Raw genomic sequence first — 24,958 nt, 5'->3', positions numbered from 1 at the left:
TTTACCATCACACTTTTCACAAAGTCTACATGAAGAGCTTCTTTCCAAAATGAGATATCCACCATTTTTGACTTTTGCATTTTAATATTGGAATTGACTGTTCAGAAGTCCTATCATCCATATGTGACTTGAAATTTCAGTATTATACCAGACTGTCTCTAGTAGTTTATTTTCTGTACTCTGTGCCTTACAAGACGTTTGTCTATCTATTGAGTGAAATCGCTGACTATTGAGTGAAAATAGAATATGGTGAAAAGATGCAACAAGCTAATGAATTATTCACCATCACAATTTTCACAAAGCCTATAACATTTTATTATTTGACTAGACTGTCTCTAGTCCAGTGTTTTCACAGTCTATAGGCTATAATTTCAGTATTATACCAGACTGTCTCTAGTCTTTTCTGTCCTCCGTGTCTCCTCTTTACAAGACGTTTGTTCTGTGTGTTTCCTTCCAGTGGCTGCACCTGATCTCCTGGATCCCAAAACAGCCACGCACAACAGCAAACCACGCCTCTCCTTCTCCACCAAGCCCATCGTCCTCAACTCAAGCGATGACTGTGACACCCTGGTCTCTGTCATGAAGTGGAAAACCGTGTCCGCCATCTTCCTCCTGGTGGTGCTGTACCTGATAGTGGGTGCCACTGTCTTCAGGGCCCTGGAGAAGCCCTACGAGAGCGCCCAGAAGTACGCCATCTTGAAGGAGAAGCTGGAGTTCTTGGCTCGTCACTCCTGCGTCAACTCCTCTGAGCTGGAGGATCTTGTGAAGGTGTGAAGTTTGGTTACTTTCTGTGATTCTTTTATTCAGAGATGAATCTGCAGTCTACTGGAGCCAACGTGTAAAACCACACTCCACCACTAATGAGATCTAGTATCACCTCACACTTTCCTTACACGTCTGCTTGCTCTGACTTGCTAGATTGAATCAGGTACATTTCAGTCAGGGGTACAGAGGACTTAGAAATATGTCAATCTCAAGTTGTTTGTTCAGTTAGTTGTTGCTGTTGTTCCAAAGGCACACTGCTTGATTATGGTAAAAAGATATGATGGGCTGATGCATTGCAAACATGTGTCTTCAGAGCCTATCATCAGCCTCAACCCTCCCGCCCAGGATGACTTTAACTCTTTGGCGTGCCAAGTAACTCAGACCCTGATGAGAAGCAGGGACGTTGACAAGGGGGACAAAGGGGTCAGTTGTCCCGGGCCCAGAGACATTGGGGACCCAGAATTGGGTTTTCATTACATTGTATGTATTGGATGGGGGGCCCTTTCAGATGACTTTGCCCAGGGCCCAGCAAAAGCCGTCAGTGGCCCTAATGAGCAGTCTTTGGTGGATTTGGAAAATGTGCCTATACTGTATGCAGCCTCAACACTGCATGCTACCTTAACACTGCTTGTATGATGATTCCTTCATCTGACTATTTAGGCACTGATTTGACTACAGATCATGGTCCAGATACGGCCCATATACAGCCTTAATTGAGCTCTCAAAACTGCTGCAAGCTAGAACACCACTAAACTGTAATTAATTAGTATATGAACCACAGGGGACAATCATCCAGCACGAACAATGGGGTAATTAAAATATATGAAGTCTTTTAGGGTACTGTGAGTCATTAAGGACATAAAAGCTACAGTGGGTAAGGCTCAGATTCCAGGCCAGCTCATATTTAAGTGCAGTTCTCTGTGAAATACTGTATGCCAGTATGTACACAGTGGATGGCATGAAGAGAAATGTTGATGATGTGCATGCGATTACAATACTCTCTCTCTCTCTCTCTCTCTCTCTCTCTCTCTCTCTCTCTCTCTCTCTCTCTCTCTCTCTCTCTCTCTCTCTCTCTCTCTCTCTCTCTCTCTCTCTCTCTCTCTCTCTCTCTCTGTTTGACTCTCATATGAGAGTGAGTCTACCCAAAATTACCAAGCTGGGAACTTTTGAAGCAACTCATCAGTAGTCTGATCTTACACAGACATTCCTAGTACACACTGTAATTCACTGTGTACCCTCTCTTCTTCACACCCAAAATGACCAAAGTGGCATCTTAAAGCAGCAACTCAGTCGCCCCTCTCCTCCTCCACAGCACACACACACCAGGTCTGGGACTGTGACAGCAGTACACCTCAGCCACTGCATAGCAAAGCATTTTATATAGGCCTACTGTAATGTACTGTACTGTACTGTACTGTGCCCTGCCCTCAGTCATCCTTCTCCTCCACAGTGCATATACTGTAGTAAGGTTGGGGTTGTGACTACACCTCAGCTGCTGCATAGCAAAGCACGCAAAGCATTTCACACTGTACTGTACTGTACTGTACTCTGCTGTACTACTGTACTGTACGGTACTGTACTGTGCCCTGCCCTTGGTTTCACTGCACTGTACCCCTCTCTACCAAACTTATTCATTTGTAGTATGCAAAGCATTTTATACTGTACTGTACTGTACTGTACTGCACTGTACTGCACTGTACTGTATTGTACTGTACTGTACTCTACTGTACTGTACTGTACTGTACTGTACTGTACTGTACTGTACTGTGCCCTGCCCTGGGTTTCACTGCACTGTACTCTACTCTACTTAAACTTATTCATTTCAGCTCTGGCGCTGGCACAATTATGTCAGTCACTCTCCACGTTCACATGTTCATCTGTTCTATTTATAGCACGCGTGAGGCAAACCAAACATCCCCATTTAGAACCAGATGCAAGTCAGACACACACGCGCCTTTAACGTCTGCCGTTACTTAGCGACATGCCTACTACTTTAACTCACTCTCGTAAACGCGGTTAAAATGCATGTGAGCTCCGTGGAAGCGCAGGGCATTTCATACATTTTTAAAGATGACTTCCCTTGCAGCCAAGAGGAAGCCGCCGCAGCTTCAGGACCATGGAGAGGTCCTTATAGCATGTTGCCACCATACTGCTCATCCAAGGCAAAAGACATTAATACCCTTTCATGCACAGTCTCTTTTGTAACCTTATTGTTGCCAAAACTAGTGACGACCATCTCTTAATCGGTTATTTAAGGCCCTCGACAATGTCATTGCAATCTTGATTTAATGTATTGAAGGTTTTTCAGTAAATTGGATCCAGTCTACATGAAAGGGCTACCTCACAAAAACTCTAATATCATTTTCAGTGTATTGGTTAATACTTTAAACAGTTCCTAACTGACAGTATCTCAGTAAAGTTGTAGCTCCAGTCTTTTGCATTTGCAAAGTGGTATAGCTTTTAGCTGCCAATGATTATAGATATGGTAGACATGAGTAGAGTAGTAGAGTATTTTTTTTATTAATCCTGAGGGAAATGAAGGTGTCTGACAGCTTACATAGATACAAGACATACTGTAGATACAAGAAAATAGGTTTTTGTTGAAGAACTATTTTGCTGGATACTGTTTCAATAAAAGAAAAGAACACGGTTATTAGATGGAAATGACCGAAGTAATAAACTAAATGAAAATGTGAATGAACAGAGCCATCACTTCATTATTCATGTTCTTCAAGCAGTTTGTCCATCTCATGTTGTGCTTTTAGTTTGTGTTGTTGTTTAATGCGAGTGGTGCTAGACCAGCAATATTCTTTCACTTCCCCTCTGAGGCGTCTGCGGCTACACTCGGGCCGCATTTTATGGAGCGTGATGTAAATATGTTCCACTCGGCTGGCTCATGGCCGTTCTATGGAGATATGTCTGCCACGCACCTCAGATTTCCCCCACACTCCCGTCTCAGCCTCGTCTTCTGTTTCTCAAAGTGGGGAGATATCTCTTCACGCATGAGAGAGTATTGAGAGGCTGGGCTGTGAAGTCAGCAATTCAATTCAATTTAGTCCAATCGGATATCATTTACTATGTGAAGTTGAACACACACAACTGGATTCGTCTGAAGGCGTTTCAAGCAAAGGGGCCGAGTGAGTCTGAGTGGTAGCATGGCGGACATGACAGTGAGTGTTGGGCTGTGCTTGGGTAATTGATATAATTGGATCAAAGATACAGAATGAGTCACAGGAAGCAGAGGTGCTGTGATGGCGGTGGTCCATAAGAGATGGTCACTCAAGCCAAGCCAGCTATGCGACATGAGGAAGGAAGAGGAAGAGGGTTTTTCTTTTCACAGTGACTGATCTGCAGCATGAAAGCAGTGCAGTGAAGGATGACCCCGCTGCTCTCACAGATCCTCCTCTGTGCCGGTGGGCAAAGGAATATCGTTGACTTCATTACCTAAGAACAGATCCCACTTCCTCTATGCCTGTCTGATTATCTATATACCTTTGTTAAGAGCACACTGAAGAAACTGTTCTCTATGAAGAACTACCACCTCCTGCACACCACTCTGTCCAAGCAGAAGAGCATGTCCTGTTGCAGATCCCGCTTCCTCAATGTATTTTTTTATTTTTATATTGGGACTTTTATGCCTTTATTGACAGGACAGTATGAGATGCTGACAGGAAGTGAGTCGTAGAGAGATGGCCTACTGTTTGAGCCACGGCAGGGCCATCTTCCCCTATGCCTGTCTGTTTTTCTATGTACCTTTGCTAAGAGCACACTGAACAAACCTCTCTCTCTATGACGAACTAGAACCTCTTGCACACCACTCTCTCTAAGCAGAAGAACATGTTCTGTTGCACGTGTCCTTGCAAAGCAAACAGGCTGTGCAGGTCTTTTGTTCCTGGGAACATGATTGACTTGAGTATGTATTATTCTTCTTTTTAGCTATTTTTATCTGGGTGCCTCTATGCGTGAGATGAACACGGTATTATGTATAACACTACAAAACCTTCACAATCAGTTCACAATCAGTAACGCTTCACAATCAGTTCTTTATACTCATGTAGTATGATTGTAGACAGGTAACATATTGTGTGTGTCTGTGTGTGTGTGTGTGTGTGTGTGTGTGTGTGTGTGTGTGTGTCTGTGTGTGTGTGTGTGTGTGTGTGTGTGTGTGTGTGTGTGTGTGTGTGTGTGTGTGTGTGTGTGTGTGTGTGTGTGTGTGTGTGTGTGTGTGTGTGTGTGTGTGTGTGTGTGTGTGTGTGTGTGTGTGTGCGCGCGCGTGCGTGAGTGCGTGAGTGCGTGCGTGTGTTCCTTGCTCCAGGCAATTTATTCATCTCCCGGTCCATTTATCTACTGTGCAGTTTTCTTACTTATAATACAAGATGCACGTTATCACGGTCATTCATAGCACAATGTTGTTTTATGCAGTATGCTTTCAGTTTAGATTGGAGATGAGTGGACAAATTGTGCACCTTTTCTGTTACATAACTGTAGCCAGGCCACACCCTCCTAGTGACACAACACCTTCGGCGTTGCTTCTAGTCTGGCCAAGAGCAATGTAAATATAGTTTCTGATCTCCCGAAAAAAAACGGGAACTCCACCCACTTTGTCGGAAACCAGTCAACCAGTAGCAAACCAAGGGAGGCGGGTCAACCATGCCCTTTGGGAAACGTTCATTGTTGTGGTCTTCGTCAGACCAAGTCTTGAAGAGATTTGAAAGTCGATGATAATCAGGCTAACACAACTAGGCCCTTTGTTCTGAGTGACTGTTGCCTGAAGCGAGCCCCTGATGCTGCTCTTAGTGACTCATTTCCCATTCCACATCTAATTCTCTAATATGTTGGGAAAATGGCAGCTACAGGATGTACATTAGCATCATTAGGGGTCTTCTTCATCAATGCTGCTCAGCTGGGTTGGTAATCATGAGATCGTCATTTGTAGCTAGGAGACGCAGCAAGAACATTAGTATGAAGGACATGTCGAGTTGCCCTAATGTCTTGGCAAAAACACATACTCTTCCACAGTTCCGCGCTTTCATTTTTGCCTTTTATTTTGGTTGTCATGTCAGTCAATGACCACGCAATAGTGCATTAACAATGAAGGTCAAATAGCAGGTCAATTAGCTGGACAATTAGCAGAACAATTATGTTCCTAGAAACACTATAACACCTTATTTCCTGTCTGAATATCTAAAGTTCTCTCTCCTCACTCTTTTTCTCGTTCTCCCTTTCTGATGTGGTCTCACTAATGCATTACATGCCATTACACGTGGCTGACTCTTATCTATCGACTTACAGCTACTGTAGTTACAGGGCATTGCTTACAGTCCTTGGAGCAGAACAGTCAGAGCACCTCAACCATAATGTGCAGTAGGGAGTGGAAGGATGGTATTTGAACCTGCAACCCCCTGATTTAAAGCCCATCTTCTCCTTAACCATTAGGCCACTGCTTCCCTGTCTCATGTTGGTAAACACTGCTCTCTGCTCTCTCCCTTCACAGCAAGTGGTGTCTGCGATGCGAGCCGGTGTGAACCCGTCCGGCACGCCCTCCAATGACTCCAGCATGTGGGACCTGGGCAGCTCCTTCTTTTTCGCTGGGACTGTCATCACCACCATTGGTAAGAAGTCACTTGTCTTGCACTGTCATCACCACCATTGGTAAGAAGTCACTTGTCTTACACTGTCATCACCACCATTGGTAAGAAGTCACTTGTCTTGCACTGTCATCACCACCATTGGTAAGAAGTCACTTGTCTTACACTGTCATCACCACCGTTGGTAAGAAGTCACTTGTCTTGCACTGTCATCACCACCATTGGTAAGAAGTCACTTGTCTTGCACTGTCATCACCACCGTTGGTAAGAAGTCACTTGTCTTGCACTGTCATCACCACCATCGGTAAGAAGTCACTTGTCTTGCAGCCTCTTTGTGCAGATGGGCCCACTCGCTGGTGGTTCGTTCACTCTTCACTCTTCAGTAACAGATTAAGGCTTGAGGTTTGGTCATTCCAATTTTGGTGACAGTAAGGTTATAGTAAGGTTATAACATAGGCTCTGTGCTAAGGGGTTAAATTATTTTATTTTGGAGTTTTATACCTTAATTCTGATAGGACAGTTAGAGAAAATGATGTGAAATGACTAGGAGAGAGAGGAGAGATAGGGAAGAAACAGGAAATGACCTCAGTACAGACGTAAAGCTGGGTCCCCTGATTTATGTTACAGCACCTTAGCCCTCTGAGGCATGGCGCCCCACAAAAGTCACCTCCTTAACACTGAAGCCCGCCAATGCTTGGCCACAAATCCCAAAGGCGATGACATGACATACGTAACTCCTACGAGGTGTGAAATTCAATTTGCTGTGTGTAGGCTAAGCCAAGCATGCTATCTGTTCATCATTGTGGAACGATGGACACTGTTCTCTGTTGCTCTCTGAGTGATATTGAGTAACTCGCTTTGCTTCAGCAGGCTTTGAATGACGTTGTGTTTCTATGTTTTGTTTTTGTTGACACGCTACAAGCAATTTGATGTAATAGGGTTGTTTTTTTTACTCACAGCTCCTCCCCTTTGATCTCATTTCATTCTTTTGATATAAGCTTATCAGTAATCAAATGTACACAACTGCATTTGCCACTTGAACACATGCTACAAGCTTGTCCTCTTCCAGTTAACAAAATAGCCAAAATATCGGGCCAACCGTGGTGGCATGGCTTATACTTGTGACTGTACCCATAGGGAGTGTGGAGTGCACTGGTGCCTATAGCTTCATGTGTGTTAGGGATGTGGACTCTGGATACATGTTTATACTCTTCAGTTATAAGAAAGGAAAGTGCTTTCTTCTCTCATACCCTCATAAAATAAACTGTTCCACCCTTTAGTAATACATTATGACTTCATTGTCATTCTGGAAACATTACATTTGTAATGTTTGTCATTTGTACATTTGTCGTAGCACCAATGCACGCCGTACCTCCAGTGGCACACAGTAATAGTCATTGAAAAGTGAACTACCATAGTACTACAATACTATGACATAACACAGGGTCTTAAGTGATGCACCACGACTTGGTCATTGCCATTCTGGTAACAGCAAATTTATAACGTTGTGTCTTAACTGGTTAAATTGGCTGTTCCTAGAATAGCAATGACCAAGTCAAAGTGCATTAGGCCCTGTGTTATGTCATAGTATTGTAGTACTATGGTAGTTAACATTTTTCAATGACTATTACAGCATGCCAACTGCAAGCTACAGCAACATCGTATTGTGTTAAATGCTTATTTATTTACTTGGTTACCTGGCGCATCATTCCTACCTGGATTCCTAGAAATGTCTTGTTTTTGAGAGTGAAGGAGAGGCTGATGGTGGTAGTGGTTGTGGTGGTGGTGGTGGGGGGGTGTGGGAGCGGGCGCGGGCGCGGGTGGTGGAAGGGCACGACCTTCTGAGGCTCTCAAGCTTTTATCACATGGGCTGCTGCTGCTGCATACTGACACTTGACTAAATATTTCATGTATTCTTTGACATGTAATTTAAAGGTGATGGAGATTTTGATGTTGTGTGGCTGGTCCTTCTCACATGGATCATCTTTCACATTTCTAGGCCTATCAGTTGTAATGCTTACTGGCTTACAGCATACCACAAATCAAACTTCCATGCTCCCACCCCCGACCTCCCAGAAGGTCAGATAGTCAGATTTTATGGACAATGGAATGGGCAGCAGCACATTCACAAAACGAATGGAGCCAATATGGAGATGAGGGAGACCGGCTGGCAAATTAGCAAAATGCTGACTCATGGATATACACTATCAGTCACTAGAGCACAGTAGATGGACAAAATCTCTCTCTCTCTCTATCTCTCTCTCTCTCTCTCTCTCTCTCTCTCTCTCTCTCTCTCTCTCTCTCTCTCTCTCTCTCTCTCTCTCTCTCTCTCACACACACACACACACACACACAGACACGCACACCCACCCAATGGCCACACATATGCCCCCCCCCCCCCGCGCACACATGCGCAAACACACACACACACACACACACACACAGTTACACTGCGCAGCAGATGCTATAGGTCCAGGTCCCCATCTGGTCAGCAGCGTAGTAAGCTGTCTCTGCTGTGTTTGCTCAGAGTTGAACACATGAGAGCTGAAAGCTGATACTGTACTTTACTACTGTAAGTTACTACTGTACGTTCTACAGAGGTGATACTGTACTACTGTACTAGTGTACTGCTGTACTGTACTACTTGGGCCTATACTACAAAGCTGGTTCAGGATAAGTTAAGGTTAAGTTAAGAGGTAAATCATCTAATAGAAGAGTCCTCGTTTTCTTAAGAAAAGCTCTTGTATTAGATGATTTACCTCTTAACTGAACCATAACTTATCCTGAACCAGTAGTAGTATAGGCTCCTGTACTTTTCACCAAGACCTCTCTGCAGCTCAGCACAACAACACTGTCTGGAGTAAAGACAGGCAGTTGGTTCTCTTCACTCTTCAGTAACAGATTAAGACTTGGTCATTCCAATATTGGCAGTTTTCAATTTTGGAGTTGAACACATGAGAGCTGAAAGCTGCTACTGTACGTTCTACAGAGCTGATAGTGTACTACTGTACTTTACTGCTGTACTTTACTACTGTACTTTACTACTGTACTTTACTACTGTACTTTACTACTGTACTCTACTACTGTACGTTCTACAGAGCTGATAGTGTACTACTGTACTTTACTACTGTACTTTACTACTGTACTTTACTACTGTACTTTACACCAAGACCTGTGATACTGTACTACTGATACTTTACTACTGTACTTTACACCAAGACCTCTCTTCAGCTCAGAACAGCAGCAGCACTGTCTGGACTAAAGACTGTGGCATGCTCTCTGCACTGCAACCAACACTGTCAGGGGTTGGGGCGGCTGTTAATATCATTAACCTAACCTATGTTGTCATCTTTTCTTTCTTTCTTTCTTTCTTTCTTTCTTTCTTTCTTTCTTTCTTTCTTTCTTTCTTTCTTTCTTTCTTTCTTTCTTTCTTTCTTTCTTTCTTTCTTTCTTTCTTTCTTTCTTTCTTTCTCTATCTCCCATTCTTATGCAGCATATCTCTGTCTCTTTTGAATAGACTGCTGCATTAAGGCTGTGAAGACACATGTCTTCTTATTCAATGAGCCATATGTGTTACTGTTAACCCTCATTATGCTAGACTCCATTACGCTTGTTTTGGAGTCTTGTGGGCACTCGGCTAATAGTCCTCTGACGTGGTCTCTCTGACCCACTTCTATCAAAACAAGGAAACATTCTGTGCAACAGAACAGATTGTTGTGAATATGGAAACGCTTTCTTGTCCCGAGTCATGTCATGAATTGAAACATGGAGTATCGTATTCACTGCATATTAAATGATTGTCTTTGTTGTCCTTAAGGGGACACAACAGCTTTTTGTAACATGACAGGAACAATATATTGACAGTCTTTGTAAGGAAATGCAGCAAGACAAAGGCATCAAACAAACATAGATACCCCATCAGCTTCTTTTTTTCTGTATCATGCACATCAGATCACTGATATTCTGCATTGCAAAAGGAAGAGTTATAGGCTAAACCAGCGGTTCCCCAACAGGACACATCTGGTTAAGATGATTGCTGTTAACTGAGGGTTAAAACCTATTGAATGCAAGGGTGTACTTACTTATGCCTTGCTGTCCTGTGAATGTTTACATCTTATGGCCAATAAAAATATGATAACATATGACAACACGTAAATCTTTGGGTGGAATTAGTTAAAGCACACTCTGATTGTTCTTTCTTGTGATTTCTGGGAAGATCAGACCATGTTTTATGACCAATTTTGACAGAAATGTAAGACATTTCAAATGGTGTACAAACTTTTTCCTATGACTGTATATCCACCATTGCTCTATTTAGCTCGCACACCCCCTTATGGCAGGCCGCGCAGGCCCCAGGGGTGCACGCACCACAGTTTGGGAAACCCTGGGCTAAATAACAGAATGAATCAGCTCTTTGGAGAGTGTAATGGTGCTGCAATATGAAAGATATGCCCCAGAAGAGTTCCTCATTGATTCCCGATACATAAGTGGTGGTTACCCTAGCGACATCAGTGTTTGTTCTGCAGACACAACAGTTGTAGAGATGTAAATATATCTTCTCAGCACTTTGCACAATGCAAACAGGGCAACTCTAAACAATATGCAATACACACAAAGATATGCAAACTGCATAACTTTTTTCTGTTATTATTATGCTCTACCCCTTCCTCCCTGGCTTGGTGTTGTACTACACAAACATCCAACTTTAATTGTGAACCAGCCCCAATTACTTCAACCAGCCCCAATCATGTCTTCATCATCTGGAGGTTCATGCCTGTTTCTGCATTATTCCACGTGATCGATTTCAAGCAGGCACAAGAATAGTAGTAAACCAACGTGGGCCATTTGATGTTCACCGTGTAACAATGCCATCGCAACTGCCATCTCTCTGTTCCCGTCACAATTAGAGTCATATTGCAGAGAATCAATTTTTATGACTGTGGCACAGCTTTTTGGCTTGATTAGGCGAGGAGTGGAGCGGTGGGGGCTGCATGCTGCTGTGGCTGCCTGCTGCTGTGGCTGCCTGAGTGCGGTGAAGGAAAGCCCTAATTGGTGGGATGGATGGGGAGTGAGATGAATGGCTGTAGTGCTCCCCTTCAGGTAGAGCGTCAATTGAGCCACTTCTGTGCTGTGCAGCCAGAGGGGTGAGTCATTGGTTACGTTTACATGACGATTTTAATTCCGAATTAACTCACTTTAATTCTGAACAAAGCTCTATTCCGCTTGGAATACGTCATGTAAGCACTTCACAATTCGGAATTAAATGAAAGATCATCAAAGTGAAATCGATGGAACTATTTAATTCAGAATTGTTAATTCGGAATTAAAAATGTCATGTAAACGTAGCAACAGTAGAGGATCGCTGCTTGGGTCAGCATGGTGTTTTGGCATTGTGGCCTTTATTATGTAGTGCAGTGAAGAGTTGGACAGGAAGCGAGTGGGGAGAGACGGGGAAGGATCTGCAAAAGGACCTGGGCCAGAATCGAACCTGGGTCAGACAAGTGTCCTACCGTTAGCGCCACGGTAGGGCCAAGCATGCACTATTTGACAAGATCAGATAGTCGTCCCCTATTTATAATGTTGAGAGTATCATCAAGTGTGTTATGACTATGAGTGGCTCTTATTCTTTCAAACTTCTCTCTGCCTTAATGTAATACTAGTCCATATTATTTATTTCTGTTCACTTTTTCATGTCCTGTCGGACTCTCTCTCTCTCTCTCTCTCTCTCTCTCTCTCTCTCTCTCTCTCTCTCTCTCTCTCTCTCTCTCTCTCTCTCTCTCTCTCACTCTCTCGCTCTCTCCCGACTGTTTTATAGCATTGTATTTAGGTCCTGCTGCTTTTCATTCAGTATTTATGGACCTTGTCTTCTGCAATAATACAAGAACAGATTTTGGTTAGCAAAAAAAAGAGACTCGTGTCAAGTGGTGGATGACCCACAGCCACATCAAGTGCAAGTGAAGTACACAATAGCTCATGGCTTACATACTGAACACTCCAAAATATATATTCACACCACAAGGCAAGGAATTATTGGAGAAGCATTAGAAGACTTAACTTTTTTCTTACAGGTCATTTTCTTTAGAATCAATATTTTTCTGACAGAATGCATTAGCACACACGCACACGCACGCACGCATGCACGTACGCACACGTGCATACACACACACACACACACACACACACACACACACACACACACACACACCAGCTTTTATCTATTCTCTTCCAACCTTTTTTTATTTTTCTGAGGGCAGTGCTCAAAGCTGCTGGCTGGCAGGCAGGCAGGCTCGGTAAAGCCCGGGGGGATAGGCTAGATTGTCTGCATAATCTACTGGAAAGCCTTAAAACGCTCCTGGGCAGATAAATGAAGCGGCCCGAACCCAATTCTCATGTGAGGAGGAGATTCTTTTTGTCCTGAGACCTTTGTCAGGCAGGCTTTTACAGGGTTTGGAAATGGTGCCTTTTTTTACCACCACAATATTTTTTCCATTATATCATTAGTGTGTGTGTTGTTATGGGATTGAAAAGGGAATTGCCATAAAAATCCAGACTAACCCTATTGGCAAACCCTTGTCATTATGCTTGTTATGAGGTTGTGGAGGAAGTGAGCAAAGCCAAGCCATATTGCATTTTCATGAAACATTTAAAATAAATTATTCAACATTTTTGCATGTAAAGCCTGTTGTGAAATGAAAAGTCATGAATGTCTGAATTATTTACCAATACTTAATGCATAGATATGCCGAGAGTGGTGGGACATGCCCTTTAATATACTTTTGATGTGAAAGTTCCTAAGCACGAGTGTTAACTAGGGACACTATTGTTTAAGGCCACTGCAGTATATCCATCTTTGGTAACACTTTATTTCAGTGTTACATCTATTAGCACTAATACATACAATGTGCCTGTATAACTAGCAAAATCAAACACTTGTTAGGCATGTATTGGTAAATATCTTGTTCATGCACAATAAGGGATTTATCACCAATTTAACCTCAGTAAGGACCTAGTAGGCCTAGCAGACCTTAGCTTTTGCTTAGTCTGTGCCTTACAAGTTACTTATGCAGGCATTGACATTGTATATATTAGTGCATATGGAAACTGAAGTTTTAAAAATATAGATTTTCTTCCATGCCTCTGTTCGCCCAGTGTCATCTCCACATTTGAGTGTACAGAGGGGAGAGGTAGGGAAGACAACAGGGGGCGAGTCGCACACATGAGCTGGATGCCATCAGGGAAACTGCATTAAAAGCCGAAAATAAAGAGAAGCCAAAACAAAAAGTGGGTTACAAGCGTTTCGAGCGTTTCAGTGTTCCCAAAATCCCTAGACCCAAAATGTTTGTAACCCATATTTTGTTTTGGCTTCTCTTTATTTTCGGCTTTTAATACAGTTTCACTGATAGCATCCAGCTTCTGTGTGCTGTGTTCTCCTTGTTCTTCCCACTGCATCATTGTTTTGGGATTACGCGCTGAGCGAAACTTCCAAAGTAAGACAAAGGCGCGGACGCCATCTCTACCTTCACAAGCCAACAGTGGCGAAAGGGCTCAGGTGTCCCGGGCCCAGGAAGAGGAGGGGCATTGGGTCCCCATTAAATTGTATATCATGAAGGAAAGGTTTTCAGAAGACTTTTGTACTGGGTCCGACAAAAGCTGTCAGCGTCCCTGGGAAAAGGAGAGTACAGGACAGGCTGGCTACTCTGGACAGAAGCCAGAAAACCTATGGATCAGAATAGAGAACTCAGAATATAGAGAATATAGAGAATATTCTCAGAATACTCAGAGAACTCACCAAGAGGGAAAGTTGACAATAGACAGTAGACAATACAAAAAAGACATTTTATTCTTCACTTTCTTTGCATTTTAATTTCATAATTTGAATCCATGTAATTTTTTTAATCCATTTTAATCCATTCCATTTTAATCCATTGTCTACCTCTTATATTCCTTCAAAATACTTCATATTTATAACCTCCTCTCTTCTCCTCTCCTCTCCTCTCCTGCTTGCAGGGTTTGGGAATATCTCCCCTCATACAGAAGGCGGCAGGATCTTCTGCATCATCTATGCTCTGCTGGGAATCCCTCTCTTCGGCTTCCTCTTGGCCGGAGTCGGGGACCAGCTGGGCACCATCTTTGGCAAGGCCATCGCCAAAGTCGAGAAAATGTTTGTGGTGAGTGACACTCCGAGTCCAAGCTTTTGATTTCGGTCCAAGGTGTTTTGGATCAAATGGTTTCCATTGTATGCTTGATGTGAATTATTTGCATAGTACAATATTTAGGCCTAGTGGATATTCAAGAGGTACAGAACTTGGTTGAATTAATTAGGAGTATGTTCCTTTGGTTGGGTGGCATTACAGTGTCATTATTTAACTCTGTGTGTCTATGAGCGATTCTTAGCTGAATTTTGATGTGATGTCAGAAAGGATTGTTCAGCATTTTATAGTTTTTTATACTTCTCATTTGTCATGCATGTGTGAAAGTCAATAAAACAATGTATACAATGCTGGAACATATAATTAATCAATACCAGCTTGAGCCATACCACTATACACTGTAGCCTAGTAATGACTACACAGGTCTTGGTCAGTCAAAGTAAGGCTTACACAAAAAAACCTACAGTATGTATGTTCATTGTTTTGCATATAGCCTATCTACATATATCTGCATTTATGTGTATTAGCTTTTTATTCATCTCCTACTCAATACTCATCTTATAAGCATCTTATTTTGCAATGTTTGGCTTTCTCTTTTTCAAACCATGGACAAATGTGTCTAGCAAGCAAAATAATAGAAAAACACCACCACAACCTCAGCCACACAGCACTGTGAGAATGTGGCTAGAGAACAGTGGATAAATAAACCAGAAAAGGGCATAAATATGTTCGTACACATCTCAAATATGAAGTTTAACATTTATGGTCTTGTACCTGTCTAGCCACCGCTAACCTAATTTCCTGTCGGCTTTGGCCTTATCCTTCACGACTCCACAGACCACGTCTCTGATTCGTTGTCCCCTCAGGCAAGCATGTCTGGTGTGACTGAAACCGCTTGCTCTCTAGATCTCTGCTGTGCATGTTAAACAGCTTAGGGTCTACATTACTTCCTCCATTTAGCTCCTTTATACAAACAATGAGTATTCTCCATTATAGCTCTGTGACCCAAGTATGCCACTACAGCAGTGAGAACATGCTAAGATGGAAATGTAAACAGAACAAGGCAATAAAAGCGTAGGCTATTTGACAATTGACAATGGGCCGTCCACGGTATTTGCTTAGGTGGTATCCCAGGTCACTGTGAATGTGATGCGCCTTCATTTTATGACTACTCTAAGCTGTGTGTGAAGTTAGCGACGTTTTGTGGCATATAACAGCCAGTTATCAAATCTGATTAAGGCCAAGTCGAACATTAGCCTCTTAGTACATGGTGTTCTCTCAGTGGAATGTCTTGTTTTTTCACTACTACCAACAGGAAAACATTTTCACTACTACCACATTACTATCGTACTAATGCACATAACACACATTATTTAATTTAATCTCACATTTAGTCTGGCTTGTCAAGCTAGTAGCTCACACTATTGTGTGGTAATGTCATAAAGTATAGATTGAATGAAGAAGTAAAGGGCAGCACCCTCAGATTTTTTTATTTGTTTATTTACCCAATGGGTGCTACTGGGTGAATAAAAAAGTACACATCTGCAGTGTTGCCTTTTGCTTTTTCAATTCATGTATTTTCATCATGGCCACATTGCTCTGGCCAACCATGTCAATCGCAGTAGTTAAAACATGTGGATACATGTAGTATACATATATATGTTCATGAAATGAAGTTCAGGAGGAGTTCATAGTAGCAATAGTAAATAATAGTTATGGTCTCTTGAAGAAGTGGTGATGATGGTTGTGGAATAGTGCTGCAGTGGGACTGATGTTGTCTGGTGGGTACAAGTGTTGAACATTGGGTGTGTGTCCATGTCCACATCATCCTGATCAGTGGGTTCTATTAGTGGTGCTGTGCTTCTAATAGCTGCATGCATATTTGATACTGCTGTTGGTCAGTGACTTGCATAGCTGTGGAAATGCAAACTACTGCATGTGAGGCCATGTAAATATGGACTTACATTACTGATTATGACCATCACAACTGAACCACAGACGTTTACATAATGCCTTTTATAATGTGGTTTACTATAGGCCTATCCTTTCTCTCTATGCACTTTACCCTTAATGCACTTTATTATTTCAGCATAATCTGTAATTAAACTGCTGTCTAATGTCTGTTGGGACCTCTCTGTTTACTGTTTGCGTCTACCCATAGTTATATTTATGTGCTTTGCAGCTTTGTGTCTTGTCCATTGTTTGTATTTGATTTGATTTGATGTTGGGGGATATGTCACACAAAAAAATCCTATCAACTTTGTTGACATGGCAAATAAACTCTTGAACTTGAACTATATACTGTTAATGAATTGTAGGCTAATTGCATTTCAGGTTTCTTATATATAAAGAAAAAAATGTTCTGTCTGTGCAATTCACATGACCCTGCCAAGTACTGTGGAAGATCTCACTGGTGGATCAAAACATCGCCATTTGTATAAAGAAATAAGGTTGTTCATATTTTTGGAGCTCATTCCCAGTGTGCAGACCACTTCATCATCACCCTGCCAAGTACATAGAAAAAGATTTGTCTCAACGTTGAGTTCTTAAAGTGTTGTTGTGGTTGTCAGTGCTTACTTGTTGGTCTCTGAGCCGTGCATCTCTTGTTGTTCCTCATCTATTTTTCAGAAGTGGAATGTTAGCCAAACCAAGATCCGTGTGATCTCCACAGTCCTCTTCATCCTGTTTGGCTGCTGTTTGTTTGTGGCGCTGCCGGCCGTCATCTTCAAGCACATAGAGGGCTGGAGCGCGCTGGAGTCCCTCTACTTCGTGGTCGTCACCCTCACCACCATCGGCTTTGGGGACTTTGTGGCAGGTGGGTGGGGAGAGATGTCTATCTTTCTTTGTTTTCCAACTCTTAATAATTCCCACTTATTGGTGCTGCTGCTTCTGTGTGTGTGTGTGTGTGTGTGTGTGTGTGTGTGTGTGTGTGTGTGTGTGTGTGTGTGTGTGTGTGTGTGTGTGTGTGTGTGTGTGTGTGTGTGTGTGTGTGTGTGTGTGTGTGTGTGTGTGTGTGTGTGTGTGTGTGTGACTGTCTGGCTGTAACGTATGTCTGTCTGTCTCTCTCTCTCGCTCTCGCTCTATCTCTCGCTCTCTCTCTCCTCTCTCTCTCTCTCTCTCTCTCACACACTCTCTCACACACTCTCTCTCTCTCTCTCTCTCTCTCTCTCTCTCTCTCTCTCTCTCTCTCTCTCTCTCTCTTTCTCTCTCTCTCTCTCTCTCTGTCTGTGAGTGTGTGCCACCATACATATTTTCTGTTGAAGAAAAGCTTTGTCACAGCACATATCATTATCATTTATCATTCAGCCCTATGCTCGTTACATTCCACACTATTTTTTAATCCAAAATGTCCTACGATAGAGGACAACAGCCAGCTACAGTGCAAGGATGCAAGGATGCAATGATGCTGAATATTTGACAGTCCATTTATTGTGTTGCTTGCTTTTGGATGAATTGGATTGGACTAAAACCAAAGAGGACGTTTAAGTGAAACTCTGTATATAACTCTGGCTGCCATGACTACTGGCGGACTTAATGGATCAAATAACGAGTGGCAAATTGAACCTGGCCCCGCATGTCATAAACAAACACACACACACTTACAGACACACACCCTGGCCCTGTCATAAACAAGCACACACTGAACAGACGCACACCATCAACGCACGATGCACAGCCAGCCACGTGTTGCCAAGGTGGGTTGATTTGGGCGCTACATTATTAATCGCGCACGCTCGTATTGACAGCACGTACATAAAATAATTTTCGTGACCGAAGAGTCTGCCCGGGATTGCTTTATTGGGGTGGGGGGCATGGGTGCCTGGCAGCGGAGCGTATAGCCCTCATCCGTGTCCATGGACACATGCCAGAAGCATCCGGAAAAGGTGTCTCCCCAGGGGCCCTCCATCACGTAAAGAGAGGCGCTGTCACCCGCAGTGTGCGCTTCATCCATCAGAAGGGGCCAAGTGCTGCAGCCATGTGTGTATGTATGTGCGTGTTGTAGTATACAAGAGGTCACCGTGTGTGTGTGTGTGTGTGTGTGTGTGTGTGTGTGTGTGTGTGTGTGTGTGTGTGTGTGTGTGTGTGTGTGTGTGTGTGTGTGTGTGTGTGTGTGTGTGTGTGTGTGAAAGCGATGAAGAGAATCAGATGGGGAAAATATGAATATCGACTTGTTTCTAACTACTACCATTAGAACATGACCTAAGAGTCACATTGTCACATTGTGGCATGCATCCGTGGACTTCATATCAACATCATATGAAAACATTAGCTCCCTTGCAAATTGGCATTGTGGGTAGGCCACAACCACCAAAATGTGTTGTATTACATGGCCTAACTCTACTCTGCGTAAGATGCTGAGAACAGGTACAGGTGGTGGCATTGCATCAACAGGGACTTCTTCCTGGGGCTCCTCTGACCCCTTGACCTTGTCCATAATGTTACCCTGCTCAATATGTTGACACAACAATGCAGGATGCTGTTTATGGAGAGGTCGGGTCATGTAAGCATCATGTCAGCAGTGGTTGTTACTCCAGTATAAAACACTGGTCTGCTGTCAACCTAGGGTGGTCATACGTAGGTATGAGGTTACAGCGTCAGACTTGTAGCCCCAACATTGCCAGTTCAACCGCCGACCCGCCAGGTTGGATGGGGGAGCAATTAACTAGTGCTCTCCCCCAACCTCCTCCATGACTGACGTACCCGGATGGTACTGTCTCGGTGCACTGCTCCCTTGGGGCGCCATTGGGGGCTGCCCCCTTGCACGGGCGAGGCATAAATGCAATTTTGTTGTGTGCAGTGTGCACTTGAGTGCTGTGGACTGCTGTGTCACACTGACAATGGGAGTTGGAGTTTCCAAGTTGGGCTTTCACTTTCACTTAATCATGTGTGGATCAACGGCTGGCACGCCTGACACCGTGTGTGTGTGTGAGTTCAGTGTGTTAGATGTCCTCTTGTGTTGCAGACGAGTCAAATACGCAAATGCGCCCTGTCAGTCCAATGTAAATTCCCATGTCCACAACAAGCAAACACATTTATTGCTCATAGAGTCCCTGTGCACAACCACTGTCCAGGTGCTGGTGATGTGCAGTTAAAGTAATCCAAGTAATTTTGGTTCACCAAAATAAACTACCAGCAAAGTATACCAGTGTGTGGCCATTCATCCTTCCTTTACTTTAACATATTTATTGATTGTCTTACAGGCGGTTCAGAAATCGAGTACCAGGACTTCTACAAGCCTGCGGTGTGGTTCTGGATCCTGGTGGGTCTGGCCTACTTCGCGGCCGTGCTGAGCATGATCGGAGACTGGTTCCGAGTCATCTCCAAGAAAACTAAAGAGGAGGTGAGGCTTATTTATCTCATTTGTCATTACATTACATTATACTTAGCTGACACTTCTATCCAAAGCAACTTACACATATTTAGGCACAGGGTATTGGTTACTGGCCCTGGAGCAATGTTGGTTTAGGTGCCTTTCTCAAGGGCACTTCAGCCACCCATGGATGAAGGTGCTGGTAAGGGTGGGATTTGAACCTGCAACCCTCATCTAAAGGCAAGTGCTCTAACCACAGAGCCATGGCTGCCCATGTGTCATGACCAGGTGAATCATAAACAGTGGAGTGTAAAAATGATATGGTAGTACCATGAAATAACCTTCCTTCATGTAAGTCCTGGTCACAAGGTGCTGTACATACTGGCTGACCTCTAAGGGGTTAGACCAATAACTTATAAAATGAGTTGTGTTGTGTTACGTCAATGTATGATCACAATAGTTTCACAATGCACCTCAGTTAGCCTAGAAATCTAGATGCCCCTAGTGGCCGCAAAATGAACTTGCTCCCGGGGGCAGTCTAGCCACCCTGAATCTACAACCGATCCAAGCTGGATCGGGGTTTGCGGCCAATCAAATCGTGAGGGGCTGGATCGGGGGCCGGGCTACCTAGTGACGACAGAGTGTGCGACGTTTCGTGTGTAGTCCCAGAGGGACAGCTTTGCTGTAGGGGTTTTTGGCGCGGCCAGCCTACACCTCAGTACTATTAGGTTAAACCACAGCGTGAGCTCTGAATTCAATGAAAATACAATGAGCATACTTCAGATCCCTCAACGGTCTTAGTGTAAGCTTGGTTTTGCCAATACTATTGATCTCTTAGCTCTTGGGTATTGTCTGCAGAGGCTCAACTTCAATTATGAGCTTAGAGAAATTGAGGTGTGTTGGGGCCTGTCTGCCCATGTTTTCCATCACAGATCTGTTCCATGGAAATCAGTGTGAGCTCAGTGTGTGTGGCTGGCGCACACTGTACCCAGGGCTGGTCAGGCCATATGGCATAGCGGGCATTTCCCAGTGGGCCCTGCACCCTTGTGGGCCCACTGGGAAATAACATTTCTGAAAATAGGGGTCCACGAGGGTGCGGGGCCCACCGATGAGTCAGTTCTGCACCGCTAATTATGAGGGGGGCCCCTTTAAGCCAAAAGTGCCCGGGCCCTATGTATATTTCTCCCCCAGTCCAGCTCTGTGCTGTACCCACTGTTCTGTTTGCCCAGAGAACACCACACCAGCTCTGCCGCCGTGCTTTGTAGGAATTGAGCCTTTTGCAGGGTCGTTTGCCGTGTTTATTTCTCATTAAGCTCAGCCTTATCTTTGGGCAAGCTTGTCATGCGGTAACCCCCAGCGGTGTCTAGCCTACGCCCGTCATGCTCCGTGCAGAGTGCATTTCTCAGTGTTAATTCAAAACTTAGAGTGTTGGACCTACACTGTGAGTGTTACATTTCACTGTCAGAGTGTTGAAAACTGTGTGTGCTTTTTACTGTGTGTGCTCAGGTGGACATGTTCCCCCACCAGTAGACCACCCCAGACACAAACACACACACGCACACACTCGCACACACACACACACACACACACACACACACACACACACACACACACACACACACACACACACACACACACACACATAAACACACTCCGACACACGCACACACACACACACACACACACACACACACACACACACACACACACACACACACACACACACACACACACACACACACACACACACACACACACACACACACTGACACATACACACACACAGAGACACAAACACACCCAGAGACACAAACACACACACAACCACGCACACACACACACACACACACACACACACACACACACACACACACACACACACACACACACACACACACACACACACACACACACACACACACACACACACACACACACACACACACACATAACCACCCCCCCTCACACACACACCCTAACCACTCGTAAAGAAAGACAAAACACACAATGTTTCCTCCACTCGTCTCCCATGCTGATGTTTGAGTTGATTTGGAAAGCAGATGGGATCAATGGCATTGATCTTTCTTCACCATGCAGTGTGCTGTTCTGCACCAGTGGCACCTGTGGAAATCCCATTATGTCTGTCCAAGTCTTTATGACAGCATTGGTGGATCATTACACAACCAAGGAGCCTTAGCTTACAAACAGACTGACAATCCCATTTTATCTGTGCAGAGTTGGACTTGCCGTCTGGTATAACGGGCATTTCCCGGTGGGCCCTGCACCCTCGTGAGCCCCAATTCATATATATATTTTTAAACATTTCTTAAAATAGGGGCCCACGAGAGTGCAGGGCCCACCGGTGAGTCAGTTCTGCGCCACTAATTATGAGGAGCCCCTTTAAGCCAGACGTGCCCGGGCCCTATTTCTCCCCCAGTCCAGCCTTGTGTCTGTCCAAGTCTTTATGACAGTATCGGAGGATCATTACACAACCAAGTAGCCTTAGCATACAAACACACTGGAAAATTAGTGCTGTCTGTCTGGAGCATTGTCTGTGTGTATTACCACTGGGACACAGGGTTGAATTGGGTATGAGCAGTGGGAGTAGTATGGGGGACACAGTGTCCTTCTTCTCTGTTGACAAATGAATGGTAGCCTGATTATCATCGACTTTCAAATCTCTTCGAGTATTGGTCTGACCAAGAGCATAACAATTAACATTTCCCAAATGGCATAGTTGACAAGCCTCCCTTGGTTTGCTAATGGTTGTTTGCTTCCCGACAAAGTGGGAGGAGTTCCCGATTTTTTGGGAGCTCAGAAAGTACTTGCATTGCTCTTGACCTGACGAGTTGCCGCGCTGAAGATGTTGCGGCACTAGGAGGGCGCGGCCTGGCTAAATTAATGGCACAGTATTGAACTGCAATACTCTATGGATCCTAAATGCTCTCTGTTTCACAAGACTTCAAGTGATCTATTCCATTCATGTAAAAATACAAAGTCAGCAAAAAAAGACAAATTTACTTACAATCTTGTGATCTTTCTTCCAGGTTGTAAGGATCTGTTTTTATTATCATTCATATGTGATGCTTAGTATAAAATAGTTGTCATCTTGAATCCCATGAAATACTTCCTGGAGCATATTCCACAGTTGCTCAAGAGCTGACTGTATCTTCTTTCATTCCTGCATCACACTGCAAAAATGTCCCTCCAACTAGGGGACAAGGGAAAATCATGCATGCCAAGCAATAAAACAATGATGTGTTGTAAGCATTTTGTTCTTGGCAAGCATAATGAAGCATAATTTTAGAAAATAATTGGATTCATGTCCCCAAAACAACATAATGAACTTTCTTGAAAATAATTTTTGCAGTTTGTTGTTTTGTTTTGGCGTTCCCTGCCTCTTTTCATTTCTTATTAATATCCACGGACAGCAAGGATGATCCAGGAAAATGCTCGATCAAACGCATCATAGAAGTTTAAACATGATTAAATGATGATTAAGAAGTCCTTTAAATGAAAGGACATTAATCTTCTGATAAGGAAGTGTGTCTTGGATCTGTTTCTGAGAAGAGTGTCCTGACCTCCCAAAAGGCCACCTTTCAGACAACAGTGTTAGTTGTGTGTTATGATGCGTGTTTGTAAAGAGCATGGGAACTCCTCTCAGTAAACCATGAAAAGTCTTTGTGGCAGGGCTGGACAGGCCATCGCTGGTGGGCCCCGCACCCTTGTGGGCCCCTATTTCAGAAATGTTTAAAATATTTATATTTATTCATTATTTATATATAAATAAATATATATATATATTAAACATGTCTGAAAATAGGGGCCCACGAGGGCGCGGGGCCCCCCGGTGATTCAGTTCTGCGCCACTAATTATGAGGTGGCCCCAAAAGTGCCCGGGTCCTATTTCTCCCCCAGTCCAACTCTGCTTTGTGGCAAAGCAAGTGAAGTGAGAGATCATTATCATCTCCGTCCCTTTGTCCCATATCCCAAGACTCTATTAATATTCAAATGGCAGCCAGTGATCACATTCACCACCATCATTTTCCACAGAAGTGTCTGCCTCCTCCTGCTTACATCAGTTTTCAAACACTGACAAACTCTTCTGGCATTCAGTCGTAGATATTTCAGATGAGTGTCCTGGTGGTGATGAGGAGCAGGACAGGGGGGGCAAAGGGGACAAAGGGGAAATTGTCCCGGGCCCAAGAGGACCAGGGGCCCAGAATTGGCTCCTCATTGTATGTTAGGTATTGGGTGGGGGGCCCTTTCAGATGACTTTGTCCTGGGCCCGGCCAAACCTGTCAGCGGCCCTGATGATTAGAGCTTTAGTGAATCATCCCAGCACTGTCAGGAACCTAAAACTTTAATGGCGTTATTCATGTTGGGTGTGTCTGAGCTATTCGCTGACAGCTGCAGAAGTTTCACTTACTGTAGTATCTGTGACCAAGAGGGGTAATTACCTTTGAGGAAGAGCATGCTAGAATTTGTCTCTGGCAGACCCTTTTATTGCATCTTACTGGAAACATTCAGTGCAGTTCTTTGGATTTCAAGCTTGGATACAAAGTGTACGGATGCCTTTGGTATATTGATTTGATTCTGCCTGTTGGACTTACTTTCTGTGAGCAATCAGACATATAACAGACGTTAGAAATTGCTTAGCTTGATAGAGATGAGATGTTTAGATGAGAAGGCATGTGAATCAAGTAGAGAGTTGTAGTCTGGTTTCAGAGCCGCTGCTAAAAGTAAAGTATTCACTTCATCCCTATTCTCATTTGTTTCTTAAGCCACTGCTTAGGGTTGCTGCAAGTTCTCACAGCAGCATTCACTGGAGCAAGGACAATTAAACCACTCGTTGTTTTTTATTTCATATGCATAGCATGAACAACACGTCCTGCAACTGTAAAATTTAATTAATCAGAAAATGCAATGCAGCAGTCATTAGCGCTTAGTGTCTCAAAGACAAATTGCTTCGGCATAGCCCCCCAGCCAGAGAATGCACTGTATACAGGGCCCAAACCATGTTGTTATTACTTCTGGTGATTAATTAAAGATGGCTTTCTTAATTGACATATCATATATCAATGTCTTTCTCATGCTATCAATCTACATACATAGTAGTGCTCCAAGTCTGGAGTGTGTTTCTG

General features: G+C 43.7%; 1 protein-coding gene across 1 annotated transcript in view; it reads left to right on the top strand.

Annotated features, from left to right (window-relative positions):
- The first annotated feature begins 564 nt into the window (after positions 1-564).
- kcnk2a (potassium channel, subfamily K, member 2a) overlaps positions 565-24,958 on the top strand; it is a 25,853-nt gene continuing 1,459 nt past the window's right edge. Inside the window, exons 1-5 of the mRNA XM_063224191.1 lie at positions 565-768; positions 6,260-6,377; positions 14,361-14,521; positions 17,132-17,318; positions 19,705-19,844. Of these exons, the coding sequence (XP_063080261.1) occupies positions 580-768; positions 6,260-6,377; positions 14,361-14,521; positions 17,132-17,318; positions 19,705-19,844 (795 nt within the window). The 5' untranslated portion in view covers positions 565-579. The remainder of the gene's footprint in view (positions 769-6,259; positions 6,378-14,360; positions 14,522-17,131; positions 17,319-19,704; positions 19,845-24,958) is intronic.

The sequence above is a fragment of the Engraulis encrasicolus genome, chromosome 19 (assembly GCF_034702125.1).
Source record: "Engraulis encrasicolus isolate BLACKSEA-1 chromosome 19, IST_EnEncr_1.0, whole genome shotgun sequence".
Lineage (NCBI taxonomy): Eukaryota > Metazoa > Chordata > Actinopteri > Clupeiformes > Engraulidae > Engraulis > Engraulis encrasicolus.
The sequence above is the reverse complement of the archived record's forward strand: the minus strand, read 5'-3'. Positions and strand labels throughout refer to the sequence as shown.